This window comes from Triturus cristatus, chromosome 10, assembly GCF_964204655.1.
Source record: "Triturus cristatus chromosome 10, aTriCri1.1, whole genome shotgun sequence".
Classification (NCBI taxonomy): Eukaryota; Metazoa; Chordata; class Amphibia; order Caudata; family Salamandridae; genus Triturus; species Triturus cristatus.
The window spans coordinates 1,057,971,630-1,057,994,036 of NC_140593.1; the positions used below are offsets into that span (position 1 = coordinate 1,057,971,630).

The following is a 22,407-nucleotide window of genomic DNA, read 5'->3' on the forward strand; positions in this document are numbered from 1 at the left end:
CACGTACTGGGGTGGGGGTGTGGCTCGAACGTACTGGGGTGTAGGTACACGGGGGGTACGACACGTACTGGGGTGGGGGTACGACTGGAACGTACTGGGGTGTGGGTAGACGGGGCTATGACACGTACTGGGGTGGGGGTGTGGCTCGAACGTACTGGGGTGTAGGTACACGGGGGGTACGACACGTACTGGGGTGGGGGTACGACTGGAACGTACTGGGGTGTAGGTAGACGGGGCTATGACACGTACTGGGGTGGGGGTTCGACTGGAACGTACTGGGGTGTACCTAGACGGGTGGGGGTATACATATACGGGGGGTACGTGTCGGACGTACGGGGGCTGGGGGGAGTGTTGGGCGCGTATGCGGGCACATGTCTCCATGGTTGTTGTAGGAGTTCGGTGCGGACGGTGTTTTTTCCATACGGTTGTAACCTCGGACGCACGGGATGGATCGTGATTCCTCGGTCGGACTTGGATTTTCACGTTTGTAAGGTAAATCGTCCGAGGACGTGTCGGACACATTTTCCGACCCGAGGACGTGTGGGGAATGATTCCCAGTGCAGTTCGTATGGACTTTTTACCATGCGAATCGTGATTGCCAGTTCGTACGGCACTTGTACGATTCGTACGGTAAAAAGACCCGATACGAGTCGCACGGGGGAATTTTTTACCGGATCGTGATCGGCACCAGAATGTTAAAACCAACTGAGCTAAAAGATGTATTTTATCATTCTGAGTTCAGGCATACTAAACTCGAATTTCTACCTAGTTCCCTGAGTCAGTTAGGATTATAAGATGTTATAATCAAACTGCCCATTCTGGCCCATGGGGAACAGGTAGCCGTGCAATAGTGAAAAACGAAAATGGCTGTAATTCACTATTAGGACATGCCACACACACCAGGGCATGTCCCACCTTATACTTAAAATGCACCCTGCCCTTGGGCCTACCATAGGGGTGACTAATATGCAGAAAAGGGGAGGTTTAGGGACTGGCAAGTGGGTGCACTTGCCCAGTCAACATGGCAGTACCAGACGGCACACAGGCTCTGCAAAGGCAGGCCTGAGACACACTTTTACAAGCTGCTTCTGTGGGTGGCACAACCAGTGCTGCACGCCCACCAGCAGCATTTGATTTACAAGCCCTAGGCACACATGGTGCACTCTGCTAGGGTCTGACAAGCAAATCAAATAACCCAATCATGGAGTCACTAATCAATGCATCAATTTAACAAAGGGAGCACTTGCACTGTGGCACTGAATAGCAGTGGCACAGTGCCCAAAGCATCTAAAACCTGCAAACAGATCAAAAACAGAGGGGGCAATCAGAAAAAAATGGAAGGGAGACTCACACCAATGGTACCAGGTCTAACAATATTCCTTTTCATTTCTTATTTCTCTGAAGTTGTAACTGGTCACACAGTACTGCCTTTAAATTAGATGATTCAAGCATTTTTAGCCATGGATGTTGCAGTCAGGACCAGGTTTATATAACGTCAAAGCATTGAGGTGCTTTTGACTACAAAACTGATATTCCTGAAGATGATTATACCAGGCACTGATACCTGACCAGCACCAAAACTAGATATCTTCTATCCAAGACCTCCAGATGGCTTCTAATATGACTCTTCATTCCGGTCTAGCTTCTCTTGCATAATAATTTACTCTATGTCCTTTCTGAAAGTACAAAAGCTTATTGGAGACAGAGTTAAGCCTTGGGGTGGGTAAGAGTGTTGTCTGTGACAGGAAGGCCTTTTAAATAGGGGTGGGCGGAATTTGCAAAATTGACTTTCGCAAACTATCGCGAAATTGCTCAAAATCTCCGCGAGCATGCAGAACTTTCACAAAGATGCAGAGATTGCTTTTCCTGCCCGTACGCGATGTGTTTTTGCATGCCCGCAGGGAAATTTATCTCTAACTTGCCCATGTGATCGTTAATGGGCGCAGCCATCTTGCTCGCGATGCATATTTCCTGTTCCGGGTCGAATGACGTGTTCGCAATCGCAAACTCTCGCGGGATAGCGTGACCGGCTTCCAACAATCCAACATCTCGTGGCGCACGCGAACGGATAGGAAAACTCGTCGGCGAACGCAGGGACCTGGTAAGTCGCAAACCGTGCGCGCGAGAACGCATTTTTAAAGCACAAACAAGAAAAATCCTTCAGTTTCGTGGTAGATTGCGAAAGTTTTGACATTTTCGCACTCTCTGCGGAACGTGAAAATGTCAAAATATCGCAAATTCCGCGAGCGGAACGAAATTGTCGCCCAGGCCTACTTTTAAATAAACATGTCAATAGTTTGATAGGTAGACAAATAATTGTTCTAGATAAATCTAGAGTAAACGACTGGGCACTTTAGTCTCCATTTTCCAGGTGTTGCTACACATAAGAGCAAAAAAGATGAAAGATGTGGGCATCTTAAATGCGTTTCTTATTGCTCCCTAACTTCCTATTATGGCTTTGGTTGCAAAACACCCGTTATCAACATTGAATTTTCTTCTTCAATAATAAGATTTTTTGCTCAATCTTAGAGTGGCACAAGTATTGTACGTACTTGAACTGTAGTCACTACCATTTGTCCATAAACTCTCTAATCTACCTACTTTACAGAAATATCTTAATTCCTAAGGTTCTAATCTAGACAGCTCTGAAATCATCTGGTAATTTCTGGTGCCCTCGAACCTAGGCCTTCAGATGTCTGTCCCTGCACAGACTTTAGCATATGTTGCATACATTTGTATCAATCTTCTATCTTATGATTGAGCTAACCTACCTAGCTTTCTAGCATCAGACACAAGAGTAAGTTTCTTATGGAGATCTGCATACACAATTTGGATTGTCCCCTCCTTATTTGATTTTACTTGATCCTTGCCATGATTTCTTTGTCAAATTAAGAGTTTACTAAACTTAGCAAACTTTCTTGTAAAGAGAGGAGAGAAGATTGCAGCAGTTGCAGCGTTCTTGTGGTTTCTATAAACTGTGTGTTGTAAAGGTTTGAGCCTGCAGCCATTACACCAGGCATTTTAGGAAAACAGCAGAGAACCCAGATGCCCCAACATGAAAAAACGTTAAAAAAAAAGCTCTTTAGAATCTCAGACATGGGCAACACTGGAGAGCAAAACGGATGGAAAACAAGAGCGAGGCTAACAGGATACTTTGAGAGAAAGGATAGAGTGAAGACCTCGGTCTGGGTTTGGCATGCATAAAAGAGTCTCAGCTGATCCTACTAATTTAATCACCGCCTACTATAACATTTGTGGCATTTCACAAGGCTCAGCCTTAAATTGGTACAACATAGGAGTGTTTTCTTGCCACTAGATATCCAAGACTGTAAATTATCACTTCTGAGTCACAGAGATTTTTCTGGGTGCTTTCGTCCAGGAAATCAAGAATGCACAATTATTTTGAGGATTAACTGCTGACTTGCATTCCTAATTATTCTTGGACACAATGGTGCAGTTCGGAATACACAGGCTCAAACACTAGTGGTTTGAATTATTGTTCCAAAAATCAAATTTCCGAACAAAGTTTCACCATTGTCACCTAACCTCAGTTAAAAACTAAATATGGTTCTCGCTCAAGCATGCAAAACCGCAGAAATTCAACAGTTTTGGTATGCAAAGCCCTCTATGCATGGCATAACTCACATCACCCGCCATACACAAAACACCCATTTGCAAGTGGCAGTGAAAAATGACGTCACTGATGACATTATCAAATGAGTGTGTTAGTTTGTTTATATAGTTTACATAGTGGCAGGTAACTACCGTATTACTTCTCTACCTAATTCAGGCTGTGTCCAGCTAATGGGTGTAATTGTTTACAAAATGCATCTGCTGCTAATGCACCATGGGTGCGTAGAGGTACTGAACACATTATAAATCTTTTTATTGAACAATAACTATTTGTGCGTGTTAGAGTCGGGGATCTCTGGTTGGCGCAAGGTTGCCCTTGTGTCAAGCAGGAACCCTCTCCTCCACGTCAGGGCGCAGGATAACCCCTCGCGAATGACCCTTGCTCACCCTCTAGGTGCGTGGCGTGAGCAGCCAAGGCGATTCCTCAGGCGTTGTTGGTTAAGCACTTACAATCGTACACACAGTAAATACATCAATCCCCCCAGAAACGGACACCAGACTTGGATATATATAAAAATACGATTCTTTATGTAAAAATAAGGTATATATATCTCAGCAGACTTATCACAAGACCAATAACGTTTTCGCTATGCCACCAGGTTGTACAGCAGGCAAATGTTCTTGGTTCGTAGTCTCTTTACTTGTAGTTCCAGTACTCCCAGAGATCGGTTCCTGCGAACGGGGAAATAAGGCGTTGCGGGCCCCGAGCCCGATACTGGACTTCTTTCGTGATTAGGAGAGTCGGCACAGGTCGGTGCGACTCTCAACTTCGGGAAGTGTTCTTGGGTCCTCAATCAGCAGGTGTGGGCAAGTAGGCAGGCGCGGCCCGCGACCCTTTGGCACGGCGGTGCAGGAGGGTCTCCACAGCGGGGGCGGCGCGGCCTGAGATATCCGGGGATAGCGAAGCGGGGCCACAGGGCACAGTCAGTGCAGCTGGATGACCCGGCGTAGATCACAGTCGTCGGACGGCTTCCGGCAGGAGGGGTGATAGCGCGTTCAGCGCACTCCAATGGCAGGCGGTGACAGGGATGCAGGCGGCCTGGCCCGGGAACAGAGAGCGGCTCCGGACGGAGCGGGGCTCTCACGGGTTGGAGGCAGGCGAGCTTCTGAGTGTCACGGCCCTAGGAGGGGCGATGAGGGGCGCAGTCTCTTTTCCAGCGGGATGCACACACGGCTCGAATTGGAGGACGAGCAAGAAGCACAGAGAACCCACTGTTCCTGGGGTTCAGTTCAGGGGGCAAGCTCAGATCAAGCCCTTGGAGAATGTTCAAGCACAAAGTAGCAAAGTCTTTTCAGTAAGTCTCTTCCTCTCCTTTCTCAGCAAGGCAAGCAGCAGGCCAGCTCCTCCGGCGTCTTCTTCTCCTTCTAGTCGGGCAGAGGTTCTTTGTGGTAAACAGGATTCTGATTTCTTAGGAGCCAGGCTCCTACTTTTATACCATGATTCTTTTGTTCTTTAGCGCCAGGGGGCCTAGGCCTGGCTCAGTCCAGTTCTGGAGCACTTTGTTATGGTGACTCTGCTCTTTCCTTTCAGCAGCAGGGCAGAGACATCAGCCGCCCCACAGGGGGCGGCGCCGGCTTTGTGGTGGCAGAGCACAGGTCTATTCAAGAGTCAAGGTGTACTCCTCCCACCCATCCTGGTGTGATCTCTCTACCCACCACCTGGCAATCAACCTGTCTCTGGGGATCCCCCCACCCTGCTCCTTACTGTTGCTGGGCAGAACACACACACACACAGCAGAGGCGGACTGAGATGGTCAGGTCAGTAAATACTAACTTTCTAAAAGTAGTATTTACAAACCCAGGATATTAAAATAAACTTGACTACAAGAAATATTTTATCATCCTGAGTTCAGGCATACTAAACTCGACACTCTACCATGCTCTCTGAGTCCACCGGGGTCGCAGCGTTGGCGCGATCCCGGCAGCCCATTCTGGCCTACGGAGAGCAGGTAGCCTTCAATAGTGAAGAACGAAAAGGGCTGTAATTCACTACTAAGACATGCCACACACATCAGGGCATGTCCTACCTTATGCCTACAATGCACCCTGCCCGTGGGCCTACCAGAGGGGTGGCTAATATGTAGGTAAGGGAAGGTTTAGGGACTGGCAAGTGGGGGCACTTGCGCAGTCAGCGCGACGGTCCCGGACCGCGCACAGGGTCTGCGGTGGCAGACCCTAGACACATTTTACAAAGCCGCTTCCGTGGGTGGCGCAACCAGCGCTGCAAGCCCACCAGCAGCATTGGCATTCACAAGCCCTGGCACCCCTGGTGCACTTTACTGGGGACTGACAGTGAATCCAATAACCCAATCATGGACATCGATTACAGGTACACTTTACTTAGGGAGCACTTGCACTGCGGCACGGATTAGCCGTGGCGCAGTGCCCTGAGCGGACAACACCAGCAAAACAATCGAGGCACACCATCAAAAAGTGGAAGGGAAACTCACGCCAAGGTGCCAGGTCTAACACGTGTCCCCTCCAGCTGAAATGTGGGGAGAACTACCCTTGCCCAGGGGGTTCCTCGTCACTAAGGCGGAAATACCTGGACAGACCGTCAGCGTTGGCGTGATCTGTACCAGGACGGTGTTCCACCGTAAAGTCCATACCCTGTAGGGAGATGGACCACCTCAACAGCTTCGGGTTTTCACCCCTCATTTGCATCAACCATCTGAGGGGCCTGTGGTCCGTCTGAACCCGGAAGTGAGACCCAAACAAGTAGGGTCTTAGCTTCTTCAGCGCCCAGACCACAGCAAATGCTTCTCGCTCAATTGCACTCCACCTACTTTCCCGTGGAAGTAACCTCCTACTGATGAAGGCTACGGGTTGGTCCCAGCCCTCCTCAGTCATCTGTGAAAGAACAGCCCCTACACCATGCTCTGAAGCGTCTGTCTGGACTAGGAATTCCTTGGAGAAGTCAGGGGCCAAGAGCACGGGCGCCGTGCACATGGCCGTCTTCAGGGTGTCGAAAGCTTTCTGACAGGTGTCAGTCCAAATCACGTTCCTGGGCTGCTTCTTCGAAGTCAGCTCTGTCAAGGGGGCAACGATCGTTCCATAGCCCTTGACAAACCTCCTGTAGTACCCAGTGAGCCCCAGGAAGGCCCTCACTGCGGTCTGCGTCTTGGGGGGTTCCCAAGCCAGGATGGTCTCGATTTTGGGTTGCAAGGGTGCCACCTTGCCACTCCCCACTTGGTGTCCCAAGTACACCACGGAACCCTGCCCGATCTGGCACTTGCTTGCCTTGATCGTGAGGCCTGCTCGGCGCAGCGCCATCAACACTTCCCAGAGGTGGCGCAGGTGTTCAGGCCAGGTGGCACTGAACACTGCGATGTCATCCAGGTAGGCGGCACTGAACGCATCCAGCCCAACCAGTACCTGGTTGACCAACCTCTGAAAGGTGGCCGGGGCATTCTTCATCCCAAATGGCATGACTCGGAACTGGAAGTGCCCATCTGGTGTAGAGAATGCTGACCTCTCTTTGGCCCCATCGGTCAAGGCGATCTGCCAGTACCCAGACGTTAAATCAAACGTACTGAGGAACCGGGCAGCCCCCAGCCGATCAATGAGCTCATCAGCTCTGGGGATGGGGTGCGCGTCAGTCTTCGTTACTGAATTGAGTCCTCTGTAGTCCACACAGAACCGGAGTTCAGGTGTGGCTCCCGGCGCAGCAGCCTTTGGGACCAAGACCACGGGGCTGGACCAAGGACTGCTGGAGGACTCAACCACCCCTAGCGCAAGCATTTTGGAGACCTCCTCCTTAATGCAAGCTCTGACCCTGTCAGTTACCCTGTAAGCCTTGTGCTTTACAGGTAAGCTGTCTCCTGTGTCCACATCATGGACGCACCAATCTGTGACACCAGGAACCAGGGAGAATCGGTCGGAAAACTGTCCCAGCAAGTGGCGGCAGTCTTCCTGTTGTTCGGGCGTCAGGGTGGGTGAGAGGTTAACTCCATCCACTGACCCATCTTTCTCAGAGGCCACTAAGAGGTCAGGAAGAGGCTCGGTCTCCTCTTCCATTCCATCATCAGTGGCCAGCAGCATGCCCACTTCGGTCCTCTCTAAGTGGGGCTTAAGGCGGTTAACATGTAGGACCCTCAAAGGGTTCCTGGGAGTCTGCATGTCCACCAAGTAGGTGATAGGACTTTTGCGCTCCACAACCTCAAATGGACCTGTCCACTTATCCTGAAGTGCACACGGCTCCACTGGGGCCAAGACCCACACCTTTTGTCCAGGTTGAAGCTCTACCAGAGTGGCATTCCGGTCGTACCACCGCTTCATCTCCTCCTGGCTGGCTTCCAGATTTGCCTCAGCAAGTTGCCTGAAACGCCGAGTCTGGTTTCGGAAGGCCAGCATGTAACTATATACATTCTGGGGAGGTTTCCTGGGAGATTGCTCCCAGCCTTCCTTCACCAAACTCAGAGGTCCTCTTACCGGGTGACCATACAGAAGCTCAAAGGGGCTGAATCCTAGAGACTTCTGTGGCACCTCTCGGTAAGCGAAGAGCAGGCATGGCAAGAGGACGTCCCACTTACGCCTCATTGGACCGTCCAGGCCCATGATCATGCCTTTGAGGGTTCGGTTGAATCTCTCAACCAACCCATTTCCTTGGGGATGGTAAGGAGTGGTGAACTTGTAAGTTACCCCACACTCCTTCCACAGGGATTTCATATACGTGGATATGAAATTGGTCCCCCTGTCGCTCACCACCTCTAGAGGGAATCCCACTCGGGAGAAAATTCCCATCAGTGCCCGTCCCACCACGGGGGCCGTCACTGTCCTCAGAGGGATGGCTTCAGGGTACCGGGTGGCATGGTCCACCAAGACCAGGATGAACCTGTTGCCCAGGGCTGTCTTGGGATCCAGAGGCCCCACAATATCAATACCCACTCGTTGGAATGGCGTACCGACCACAGGGAAAGGTTGCAGAGGAGCCTTGTGCTTCCCTCCGCTCTTACCACTTGCCTGGCAAGTCTGACAGGTTCTGCAGTAGGAATCGGAATTCTTGTGCATTTGGGGCCAGTAAAAGTGGGTGACAAGCCTGTCATAGGTCTTGTCCATCCCCAAATGTCCTGCTAACGGCACATCATGAGCCAGCCCCAGTAGGAAGGTTCTGAACTTCTGGGGTACCACCAGCACACGGGCTGACCCAGGTTCAGCAGCCTTAGGCTCGGAATACAGGAGGTCACTCTCCCAGTACACGTAGTGTGTTTTGGCCTGAACACCATTGGCCTGGTCTGCAGCCTGTTGCCGCATACCCACGAGAGAAGGGCATTCTTTCTGCTCCCTGCAGAATTCCTCCCTGGAGGGACCTCCTTCTTGCTGCCAATGGGTCAGCTCAGGCAGATCTCCCAGTTCGGCAATCTGTTCCCCGGTAGGCTCCAGAGTATCCCCCTCAGGGTCTACTTCCTCCTGGGCCGTGGGAACTTCGGGGGCCGGTTTCCCGCGCCTCCTGCGCCTTCTCCCTAAGGCCGGTTCCTGGACCTCTCCCTCAGGCTCCAGGACCCTCTCAACACCCCTACTGGCTGCCATGGACCGGGTGGTCACGCACGCCCAGTCGGGTAGACCCACCATCCTCAGATGCGTGGTCTTCTCCACCTTTTCCCAGGGGGAGCTCTCCAGGTCGTTTCCTAGCAGACAGTCTACAGGCATGTCAGTTCTCACAGCGACTTGTAGAGTACCAGAAACCTCCCCCCACTCAAAGGGAACTTGAGCCATTGGACAACGACTCTCTACGTTGTCAGCATTGACAACCCTACAGTAGGCATTGGGTACAATCTGCTCTTGAGACACCAGGTGTTGCCTCACCGAGGTCACGCTGGCTCCTGTATCTCTAAGAGCCTCAACCTTCTTTCCATTGATGGTTACCACCTGCCCATATTTCTTAGTGTTAGAGGGCAGGTAGGTTACAGGGACCATCTCACTGTCTCCTAGCGAGACTAGGGTCATCTGCCCGGGACCCCCACCCTCCTGGACTGCTACCTCCTCCCCAAAGTTAACACTAGCTACTTGCCGGGGTGGAGCACCAGTGGGTGCGGTCTTACCAAACAGGCGACACTTAGGATCAGAGGCAATGTGACCCGGGTCACCACACTTATAACAATTGAAGGGCCCCTTTGGAACAGGTCTACCTGTCGGGGCCCCGTTCTGCTGCGGGGGTGGGGGAGGCTGAGAACCCTTCTGCTGGTTCCCTTGGGAATTACTTTGGGGGCCTTTTTGGAACCCCTTCTGTTTACCCTTGTCCCCCCCACTCTTCTGCTGGGGACCCTGCCCACCTTTGGCGGAGTCTCCCACTGGACCCTTGTGGACCCTGGTGCTGAGCCAGCGGTCCGCCTCCTCAGCAAGCTTCCTCGGGTTGGACAGCTTGCTATCTATCAGGTGCTGGCGTAGCTCAGGAAAACATTGACTGGACAAGTGCTCCCATGCAATTAAATCAAGCAGCCCTTGATAATCATCCACTTTGCTACCCTTCACCCAACCATCCAGCGCTCTGCAGAAAAAGGTCACATACTCCACATACGTACTCTCAGGGATCTTCTTCGTCTCCCTGAACCGCTGTCTATATAGCTCCGGAGTTAACCCATACCTGGTCATTAAAGCTTCCTTCATATGGGGGTATGAGGTCTGGACTTCTAAGGGTAAATCTAACAGTGTGTCACGCCCTTCAGCAAGGAACCTTCCCCACAACCCCGCTCCCCAGTCTTTCTCAGGGACTCGGTGTGAAGACATGGCCACCTCGTAGGCTCTAAACCACTGCCCTATGTCATCCTTTCTAAAATACTCCTTTACTACATCTTTGGGGATGTACACCTTGGACTCTACCTGCGCTGGTGGAGTGCTGCCACCAGAAGGAGCGGCGTCCAAACTTTTCGCCTTCAGCTCCAACTCCTTCAATCTGATATCATGATCCATTTGGCGTTGTTGTGCCTCCAGGGCCAACTTCTGCTTCTCCATTTCCATTTGTCCTGCCAACTTTGCCATCTCCATTGCATGCGCCCTGTCTGCTGCCCGGTCTGCCAGCTCCTCTGGCGACCGGACTCTGCTGGGCTCCTCAAGGTTGTCGGGTGGAACGATGTCCCCCGCATTCCGTGGGTCTCGTGACTCCTTCCAGGCTCTCAACGCCTTGGTGTACTGGGTCTTCCTCTTGAATCCAGCATGGGGGACTCGGAATTTTACACTGTAGCCTTTCAATTGCTCCATCGTGTAGCCTCCCAGTCTCTCCCAATCCACCTCATCTATTCCAGAAATCACAGAGAGTGCTCTTCCAGCGGAGTGCGAGCCAGGCATGGTTGCAGTAATGGCAGATGTCTCAACAAAGTTCAACAAATGAAAACCTGTGGCTACGTTATTTGGTCTGCTCTCACTATCTGGTGATTAATAATTCACTGTATGCAAACTACAAGTGCAAATCCGAAATCCCAACCGCTGCCACCAATGTTAGAGTCGGGGATCTCTGGTTGGCGCAAGGTTGCCCTTGTGTCAAGCAGGAACCCTCTCCTCCACGTCAGGGCGCAGGATAACCCCTCGCGAATGACCCTTGCTCACCCTCTAGGTGCGTGGCGTGAGCAGCCAAGGCGATTCCTCAGGCGTTGTTGGTTAAGCACTTACAATCGTACACACAGTAAATACATCAATCCCCCCAGAAACGGACACCAGACTTGGATATATATAAAAATACGATTCTTTATGTAAAAATAAGGTATATATATCTCAGCAGACTTATCACAAGACCAATAACGTTTTCGCTATGCCACCAGGTTGTACAGCAGGCAAATGTTCTTGGTTCGTAGTCTCTTTACTTGTAGTTCCAGTACTCCCAGAGATCGGTTCCTGCGAACGGGGAAATAAGGCGTTGCGGGCCCCGAGCCCGATACTGGACTTCTTTCGTGATTAGGAGAGTCGGCACAGGTCGGTGCGACTCTCAACTTCGGGAAGTGTTCTTGGGTCCTCAATCAGCAGGTGTGGGCAAGTAGGCAGGCGCGGCCCGCGACCCTTTGGCACGGCGGTGCAGGAGGGTCTCCACAGCGGGGGCGGCGCGGCCTGAGATATCCGGGGATAGCGAAGCGGGGCCACAGGGCACAGTCAGTGCAGCTGGATGACCCGGCGTAGATCACAGTCGTCGGACGGCTTCCGGCAGGAGGGGTGATAGCGCGTTCAGCGCACTCCAATGGCAGGCGGTGACAGGGATGCAGGCGGCCTGGCCCGGGAACAGAGAGCGGCTCCGGACGGAGCGGGGCTCTCACGGGTTGGAGGCAGGCGAGCTTCTGAGTGTCACGGCCCTAGGAGGGGCGATGAGGGGCGCAGTCTCTTTTCCAGCGGGATGCACACACGGCTCGAATTGGAGGACGAGCAAGAAGCACAGAGAACCCACTGTTCCTGGGGTTCAGTTCAGGGGGCAAGCTCAGATCAAGCCCTTGGAGAATGTTCAAGCACAAAGTAGCAAAGTCTTTTCAGTAAGTCTCTTCCTCTCCTTTCTCAGCAAGGCAAGCAGCAGGCCAGCTCCTCCGGCGTCTTCTTCTCCTTCTAGTCGGGCAGAGGTTCTTTGTGGTAAACAGGATTCTGATTTCTTAGGAGCCAGGCTCCTACTTTTATACCATGATTCTTTTGTTCTTTAGCGCCAGGGGGCCTAGGCCTGGCTCAGTCCAGTTCTGGAGCACTTTGTTATGGTGACTCTGCTCTTTCCTTTCAGCAGCAGGGCAGAGACATCAGCCGCCCCACAGGGGGCGGCGCCGGCTTTGTGGTGGCAGAGCACAGGTCTATTCAAGAGTCAAGGTGTACTCCTCCCACCCATCCTGGTGTGATCTCTCTACCCACCACCTGGCAATCAACCTGTCTCTGGGGATCCCCCCACCCTGCTCCTTACTGTTGCTGGGCAGAACACACACACACACAGCAGAGGCGGACTGAGATGGTCAGGTCAGTAAATACTAACTTTCTAAAAGTAGTATTTACAAACCCAGGATATTAAAATAAACTTGACTACAAGAAATATTTTATCATCCTGAGTTCAGGCATACTAAACTCGACACTCTACCATGCTCTCTGAGTCCACCGGGGTCGCAGCGTTGGCGCGATCCCGGCAGCCCATTCTGGCCTACGGAGAGCAGGTAGCCTTCAATAGTGAAGAACGAAAAGGGCTGTAATTCACTACTAAGACATGCCACACACATCAGGGCATGTCCTACCTTATGCCTACAATGCACCCTGCCCGTGGGCCTACCAGAGGGGTGGCTAATATGTAGGTAAGGGAAGGTTTAGGGACTGGCAAGTGGGGGCACTTGCGCAGTCAGCGCGACGGTCCCGGACCGCGCACAGGGTCTGCGGTGGCAGACCCTAGACACATTTTACAAAGCCGCTTCCGTGGGTGGCGCAACCAGCGCTGCAAGCCCACCAGCAGCATTGGCATTCACAAGCCCTGGCACCCCTGGTGCACTTTACTGGGGACTGACAGTGAATCCAATAACCCAATCATGGACATCGATTACAGGTACACTTTACTTAGGGAGCACTTGCACTGCGGCACGGATTAGCCGTGGCGCAGTGCCCTGAGCGGACAACACCAGCAAAACAATCGAGGCACACCATCAAAAAGTGGAAGGGAAACTCACGCCAAGGTGCCAGGTCTAACAGTGCGGGTTACAGTTGACAACTTGTGTCCAACATGTGCGCAACAAGTTTTTTGATTCTGCAGAAAAAAAGGTTTCCTACAGGGCAAAGATTCTATGTACCAAATACTAAGTAATCAGTTTTTAGTCAAAATCATCTCAGCATGAAAGTTTCTACATAACACAGAAGACTGTGGGCACCAGGTACTAACTTATGTACATGTGCTTGATTTGCTTCAGAAGATGAGCTATCTGTAAAAGTTTCACCACACTATGAAGGCTAAAGGTAATGTGATCTTTTGCACCTTGAGTGAGGAAACCGCCTTTACCACGATGGCCGAATCACGTGCTGCAGTTACAATCCAGCCATTACAACAAATGAGTCTTTACCATGCATTACAATGACATGCCTTAGGGAAAGCAGTGTTGGACTTTAAAATTCAACGCATTTCCTTACTGTTGCGCAGACTGGATTTGGAATAGTAATTTATACGGCTCTGAAGTCCAGTGCTTTCCCTAAGGCATGTCGTTGTAACGGTATGCATGTTAAAGGAATGCATGGTAAAGACGCATTCATTGTAAAAACTGCGAAGTAATGGCAAGCATTGTAAAGGCATGCATTGTTCTGACATACAATCTGTTCAGAACTTAGGTATTTTAAGTGATAGTGTCTTTTTGCCAAGTGTTGCATAGAGAGTACACTGTTCTTAGTAGATACTTTTTAATACTCTGTAGTGTATTTCTCTAGAGTAGCACTATTTGCAAACAGTGTGATACAGATTAAACTTGCTGCATAGACTAAACACTTTTTTCTGTATCTGCTTTTCTGGTCACATCAACTTCATTTTCAAATGCAGGTTTAGTGACTGTGAGGGGTTTGATACAATAAAGGCTGCAAGTAGTAGGGTATTGGTTATGTAACAGAAGTTGAGTATCTGGAGAAACGTGGTTTTCTCTAAACAGTTGTATACAGATTGAACACTGTGTTCAGTAGGAGTTACCCTTCTATCTGTGGCTGATAACATGAACTCAGGTACCCATGAAGTGTATAATTTAGGGTAAGTGTCGCACATAACAGAAGCTTGTTTCACCTAAGGTGGTTCTATATATGATGGCATTAATGATGCTTCATGCTATTATGATCTATTTTGTACTTACTTTCTGTCCTCTAATGCCATACTCATTTATAGAACAATGTGTGCAAAAGAAGCTTTGATGATGTCATCAGTGATGTCATCAATGATGTCATTTGAGATGGCAGCAGTGATATCATAACTGATGACACAGAACATGTTATGAGAGATGTAATATATGAGGTCTTAAGCAGTGTAAGGCTATAGAATTTCTTTGGGTTTTCTGAGTTCAAAATGTTAATGTTGTCACAGAGATATTCACCTAACTATAATGTCACTTTAACCTTTGTTTTTTCAGTGAATTTTTAAGGTTTTTTTCTTTCAAAAAAACTGATCTTTGTATCAGACCTAACTATAATGTTCCTTTAACCTTTTGTTTTTTTTAGTACATTTCTAGGGGAATTTTTTTTCAACATAAAGTAACATTTTATTAAGCCTGGGCGGAGTTCATAAAGTTCCGCAAGTGGCAGAGTGTGCTTGGTCATGCCTGTTCGCATTAGATTTTTAGCGCCGGGTGTTTGTCCTGCGCTTGAAAATCAAGGCAAATGGTACCATTTGCAGCACAAGGGGGCGCAGCTTCTTTTCTGCCCCTCGAGTAGCTTGTCTACTCAAGCAGTAACATTTTCAATGCGAACAGAAGGTTTCTCAATGCAGGCAGTCGCAAACACTTGCGACTGCCCGCATTGAGAAATCTGAACGCCGGTGTTGAAAAATCTAGCTGGAAGGTGGATTTTTCACTCTTGCGCTCGCCAACTGTATGTTGGGGAGCATGAGAGAGGAAAAAACTCACCAGGAGGTGGATTTTTCTCGCTCTTGCTCGCCAACTTGACATTGGGGAGCGCGAGCAAGGAAAAAAACTCAGCGGATCAGTTTTTCAGAACTTCGCATGCTCCACGGAGTGCAGAAACCTCTGCAAACTCCGTCCGGGCTTATATTTTATTACCATATGTAAAGCCAACTCCCTGCCAGAGGGGAGCAAACACAACTATAATCCACCTCTGTTGCCGCAACAGGTCATCTGGCCTTCACTTGTTTTAACAATACTCAGGTTAGGGGTCACTAGGGATGACACTTTGTGTGGCATTTTGTTACCACAATACCGGACCATCCAGATTACTGTGCAGGTTTAAAGAGCTTGGGGGCTCCCCTAGGCTCCAGTAGAGAATCTGATATCTGAGACCAGACCACAATGTGTTAGTGTTTGGATTAGACAAGCAAACAATGCCCTAATTTAATTAAATATTCACTCACACATAAAAGTTTCCCAACCCTAAAAAGAAATCTGCCTTGTTCTTCTATATGCTCACAAAACTCCTCAGTGAGTTGCAATATCCTTATAATGTACAACAGGACGGTAATTTAACCCTGCCTTCAGCATGGTATAGTTATCTTCATAACATTCAGCATTGTTATGAAAGGTAAATTAAATGATCCTTCACTATGGATTTGAAGATCAGAAGTATAAGTGTAAGTACTAAATGGGGGGAGAGCAAGGCCTTTCCAGATCCGAGGAGCATTCTCTGAGAGGTCATGTTTGAAGGTGAACAATATTCTTTTTTGTGTTCAAATTTCATTATTGAATTTTCATAACACAAAAGAAGGTCTTACCAACAACAAATGAAAATATTACTAATGCATTATTGTTGTTATAGTAAACATTATTCCAAAGAGATGGTTTGAGAAGTAATGTAGATTTGCTTCTCACACTAAAGTAGACTACATTTGACACCCAGTCAATCATCATTCATCCTCACAGGCTTCATCCAACATGTTTTATCATGGGATTTGCTTCCCTTCCCACAACAGTTAATGATTTTGCTATTTAGGAATAACAGCATATCTACTAGTTTGAGCACTAGGTACCACAAGAGATGGTAAGATGTATCGAATTAATATTATATAGTGCACTCTTGTTTGGCCCATGTGATTCCTTTGGAAAGTTGTCGTCAATATCTTTTTTTTTCTTTCCAGTCTTATTTCCATTCCTCATTCCTGTTCTTAAAAAAATGAATGTCACCACGCTTCCCAGCGACATGTTGCAGTTTTTTACAAGTGCTGTCAAGAGCCTTAAGGAGAAGAGGCAAAAAGGCAATCACGAGGTGAGTGAATCTCAATATCAGAACAAGCATTTGCAATGCAACCGGTCTCACCTTTGGGACCTTATATGTTTTTACCTATGCAGCATATTATCATGAGTGCTAAGAAACGTAAGAAAGCTAAATATTTTTTGGAGCCATAATGAAACTGTTAAAGGCCAAACTACAAGGCTCACAATGCAGCGAGTACATGGTTGTATCCTCTATCCTCCTATCAAAGAATGGAGTTGTAAAATGCTAAATAAATGTGAGTTCCTGGCTTTCTTATGTTTTTTTATTTTGTGGGCAATGAAGGGTTAAACAGCCCAGTGGGGGAGATGGCAGAGGCGCCTTTCAGATGTAATCATCTACATTAACATGACTTAGAAAACCTACTGTGGGCTTCCTTTCCAGAATAATGCGAGCAGCAACAGTTAGAAGTGTTCAGACTTGACACTCAGAAATAAAGATTTAGTTGACTGCTTACACCACCACTGTGAAGTGCCGTGCAAGCAATTGCAGCCCAGGAGGCAATGCTGACCCGCTACAGCCACCAGGGAAGTAAAAACGCATTTGCAATGCAATCAGTCTCACATTTGTGAAAGTTAGAGCTATTGGCGTTGTAAATCAGTGTTTTTTTACTTTTGTTTGCAGTGGAGTGATCATATTTGCATAGCGCTATTGCCATTCATATACCTTCGCGAAGCTGGAGAACCATTAAATGGGAAATAGGTTACGAGGGAAGGGAGGTGGAAAATAAATGCCACCAAAAGAAAAAGGAATTAAAAGCAGGCTTTAATTAAAGTTCTTTGACAGTGTTGGCATATGTATAAGTTATACAGTGACCAGAGGTTTTCATAACTGGCCATTGAATCACACACTGGCAGCAAGAGTTGCAGTACCTGCAATTTCAGCTGAAAATCAAACACAACTAAAATACAATCCCACCAAAACCAGCTGACTGACCTGCTCATGACTAACCAGAGAACACCTTGTCATTGGACATTACCTGGCGAGTAAGACATGATGAACAACTTTCCAAAAGCACAGAGCTCGGTCAGATGACCCTTTAATGTTCAATCAAGCCCAGAGCAGGACTGCACAGCCATTTTTTCAGAAATGTTACACTTTTTTTATTAATAAATACATTGTGTTTGTTCGATGCGTGCCCAGATAGGGACTCAGTTTTCATGATTATTTTTAAACCCGGGTACTTATGCAACGTTGAACAAAGGACCCTGTTTTACCACAGTCAGCAGGGATTCTAATTGCCTCTTTAAATGCCTATTGACTGCATCGCTGTGAGAGAATACGGGCTTCTCAGCACTAGCTAGGGAGATTTCTGGAGGGTATTATACAGCAGCATTTAGAGCCAGCAGATGAAAGGCATAACAATTCAACTGGTAAGAGAACAGTGGGACAGAGCAAGCACAAAGCTTTCAATTATCATACAAAATGGGGGCTGAAGGCATTGACTTTCTCCCTGCAACCTTCATAATCAGATTCATTACTCGGATTCACCTATTTGGGCAAAATGTTTAACAAGGAGGACAGATGGAATATTGACGTCCAACTTCGAAAAGAAATTCCACAATGTGGACGGCGGGCCTGAAAAACTGCTTTTTGGAAACATTTGAGCAGTGGCATTAACCTTTTCATCCTAAAATGGAGATAAGGAAAGGCAGGGCGAGATGTACATGTGAGTTGCCAGCCGAACACATGCTGCTCCAAAGAGTGTGTGCATACAGCAAACTCAATAAAACGGAATTAATACCATTTCTCTCAGTCATGCCATTTTCTTAAAAAGCTCCACGGTTATGGCTGCTAAAGAGCGTTTGGTGCATAAAAACACAGCTCTGTCCCCTTGCAGAGCCCTCACACACCCGCTACACAACACTGTGAGGACGTGCTGGGATAATACTGCCATGCCTTATCATGTTCCAAAATAATAGGGCCACACCACTGAAAACTACAATGTAAATCAAGAAGCAACGGACGGAAAGCAAGTAAAACAAGCATTGGCATAGCCAATAGGTCCCGCCTTTGGGACCTTATAAGTGTTTAGCCATGCAACAGTTGCATAACTAAATACTTATAAGGTCCCAAAAGCGAAACCTACTGGCTATGCCAAACAGCCGTGCGGCCGTGAAAGTGATCGCGATCCAACATCAAAGCAAAAGTTAAAGTAATCACGATCAAGCGTGGCGAGCGTGCCCGCGCACATGCACTGTAGCTCTAGGCTGGCCATGGTAGCACTTTTTGGAGCCCTCTCAAAAAGTCTCGCCAGACCAGCGCATGCACTGGGTCAGGCGAGACCTAAAAACCAGAACACAAAAAAGAAACTCATCTTTCAGTCAGGAAGACAGTTTACCAATATAACTCCTTAAAAACAGTGATAGAGAGAAGGGACACAAAATACTGAATATTTTTATTTTCTCTTTATTAATTCCAGATTACACCGTGTTATTGCCCTGAAGATAATCTCTTGAGTAAAACAGGGATTTTAAACGCGTTGGCACTTTCTTTTTTCTTTCACCTTGATGGAGACTGATTAAATGAATGGCAGAATCTGTAGAGAGACCATGAACATTAATTTATCCCCACAGATACCGAATATTCTCCTCAAGGAGAGCAACTCTCCAAAAGAGGAAACCGATTGGGTTTAATGAGAGTGCTCCTTAATTGAATAGATGTACAAACTATATACTGATGTAATTCCACAAATGTCAGTATGATTCACATAGGCACTGAATTTAAGCACAATTGTTTCATTTGACAAATGCACTGTTTATCAATGTTTAATGTTTTGACCATTTGGAAAATGAGTCAAACCCAAGAAATTCAGACACAGTGGTGGGGTTAACTGGCAGAACACCCTGTGTAATTTAAAACAAAATGCGCACAAACATTATATCCAAAACGCTACATAGCAAAACATTTTTTGATACAACAGACTAAAGAAAGGAAACAGTCACATTTTATTACTTCCTTTTCTTGCTAACTGAGATATCCACGAGTGTTTTATGTAAGGTCATCTTCAGAAAGAAACCTATTTTAAAATAGTAAATCTAAGCATTTACACACTGAGGTCATTACTGCACCACCTTCTCTATGAAGAAAGGGATCCAATCCTATGGATATACTATTTCTATGTCCACATAAGTTACTTTCTACAATTATAAGAAAAAATGATAGCATTCATGCGTGCAGCATTTTAATGCATTTGGCTTTTACTTAAGGACTGGGCTTGTCTCCAGCAGGCTCTATCAAAAGGTAACTTTATAAATACCCCTGATATCATTGTTTTCAAAGTAGTCAACCATGATACAGTCTAGGGTGGTGCTCGGTATCCAATATAGTTAGTACCTTTCAGATACAGGGGGATTAATGTAAAGCAAGGGGAACAGATGTCTACATGAAGGAGGATTGAGAAGAATATTAATGCTTTCTTTGGTGTATTCAAAATAAAATAAATAATATCAAATGAGGTCAAATGTGGTAGAGAGAAATATAGCATACATACATATGTCAAAGAAATGAGAATGAGCTCGCTGCCATCCCAATTTACTGTCACGAATGTCTTTCACTCACATCTCAGACAAACCATTAGGTTTTTTAAAAGAACCCTCACCCACCAACCTAGTTGGTGGCATGCTTCATCATTGGGTTCCCACCTAAGATGCTGAATGCATTTTAGGTGTGCTGCAACGCCCAATTACAGAGGAGCTAGTTTATGTGTGTGACATGGTGAATTTTTGAGTGATTTATAAAACTACCTCCAGGATATCCACCCTTATGGAAAATATTTTAATTGTGGATTAGTTGGGTAGGGTTAAAAGCATTGATAGGGTCTATGTGGTGAGAAATTAGTGATCTCTCACATCCTAGTGTTAGGCCGACATGTTTCAGCCAAATATTAGTGCTGTTTGAGTCACAGTGGCGTTCTTCAGGACCGAAATGATAGAAAAAACCCTAATCAGTGAACACATCCCGAGCAGGACGGTAGTCAGTACAGTGGGGGGCTGTCCGCCTTGATGAAAGTGTGACCTTAGGCACCATCTCCCTCCGGATCCATGCTGCCCTAATTGGTAGCAACTAAAATTCATATAGAAGTTGGGTGAAAATCGTAAGTTACGAATGGTTCCACCCTACATACGCATACCTTATTGTGTGTGCGTTTTCCATAGCATTTCCTAATGCCTGTCAACTAACTGAGATAAATGTGACAGCCATCTTTCTTACATACTCTCAATTATTACAGATAAACAACTAGAAAGTGAACTTCCTTGTATAATATGCCACCCACAAAATCATAGCAAACACAACAAGATGATGGACTGAGTGCTGAAACTTTTCAACCACTCACCCCCAGTCACAGATCTGGGTTATTTTGCTCACTACGCCGCCTCAGTTTGGACCCAGCCATATGCACATCAGTCATGACCCTGCTCCTCATGAGAACAGTGTAGCCTGAACTGCCAGGCCAGCTCTTTTTGACCTTCAAAATCTTGCTGGGACACAAATAATGTAGTTGTCTAAATGAAGATACCAGCTTCTGTATGCAAACAATTGACTACATTTACTGGTTAGTCTAATTTGTGAAATACAATAATGCAGAAGGACGAAGAGGCTGGAAGTTTGATGTTGGGCATGCCAGCTTTACGAGATGGCCCTAAAGTCGGGCAAGAGTTGAGGTGAAATCGGGGCAGCTTTTTTTAAGTGGGGCTTAAACCCACTGATCTATTTCGGTCTCCAGGTGCCGTACTGAAATATTGACAGACACCATTACCCTCTATGTTTGTAGACTACGGTGCTGTCTCCAGCATGGTGGGGGACTGAATTCTTTGCCTTTTGATACTCGTCCCTTCCAGATATTAAAAGGCAAAATGTAAACGCATTGGCTCACTGTTTGACCCACAGGGGATTATCCCTTTTGATCAGATACAGCAGGACTATGACTTAATAGAGACTGATCTGTTTTATTATGCTCAGGTTAGGCATTGGAGATCCTTCCCGGGCTTTGAGCATGGTGCCTCCCGCCCCCTAATTCGATTTGAGAAATAGCTAATATCCAAAGACGGGGACAAACCTTTTATCTCAGACATCTATGCTCTCCTCGCTGACGAGGCAAGCACCTCTAAAACTAAGGGCCAGCTCCGATGGGAAGAAGAAATTGGACGCCCCGTTACAAAGAATGACAGGACATATTTTATAGAGCACACCACACAGCACACGAAACGTCAGGCACTGAAGCTGCATTTAAACTCACTTCCTATTGGTACCTAACCACAGCGAGACTCTATAGCTGGCAAAGAGGGCGCACTGAAAAGTACTGGTGGTGCTGTGAGCAAACAGGTTCACTCCTCCATCTGATGTGGCACTGTCCCAAATTGACTCAATATTGGGACGTGGTCCTGTCTGAAATTGACTGCACATTCAACATGCCCATTCCCCGCTTTCCTGCATACACGATCCTGGGCCTGCCCAACCACCTGACATTTCCCCTGCGTTCACTCAGAGGTAGACAAATGTCGCTTGCTCTAAATACCACCTGGCAAGCAAATCTTGCTTGGTGGGGAACGGAGCAGATTCCAGACCGAGTCTCGTAACTGCATAGATTATGGGTCGTCCTGGCAATAGAACGCTTGTCTATGACAGCGGATAATAGGGCATCACAATACCTGGAGCTGTGGTCCCCGTTTATTAAAATCTTAGCAACTGCATTCCGGGAACTAAGATGTCCGAAATACTTACAAATTTTACAGCTACTCCTGGAGGGGGTCACAATGCGATCCTAAGTTGTTCCCGACGAGGCTTACTCTGACCGGCTTGTTTGTAAAACTCCTCGCCCGCTGTGCTGGACTGATCATGCTCTTATCAACTTCCAAGTGCAGTATCCCCGTACGTCTCCTACTATGACAGCACATACTCAATTCTCCTACAGACAATGGTCAAAAATTAATC

At 47.5% G+C, this 22,407-nt stretch overlaps 1 protein-coding gene across 1 annotated transcript in view; it reads left to right on the forward strand.

Moving 5' to 3' along the window:
• LOC146796559 (cytochrome P450 3A21-like) overlaps window positions 1–22,407 on the forward strand; it is a 426,463-nt gene that overhangs the window by 241,113 nt on the left and 162,943 nt on the right. The window contains exon 8 of the mRNA XM_085629195.1: window positions 16,340–16,467. Within this exon, the coding sequence (XP_085485321.1) occupies window positions 16,340–16,467 (128 nt within the window). The remainder of the gene's footprint in view (window positions 1–16,339; window positions 16,468–22,407) is intronic.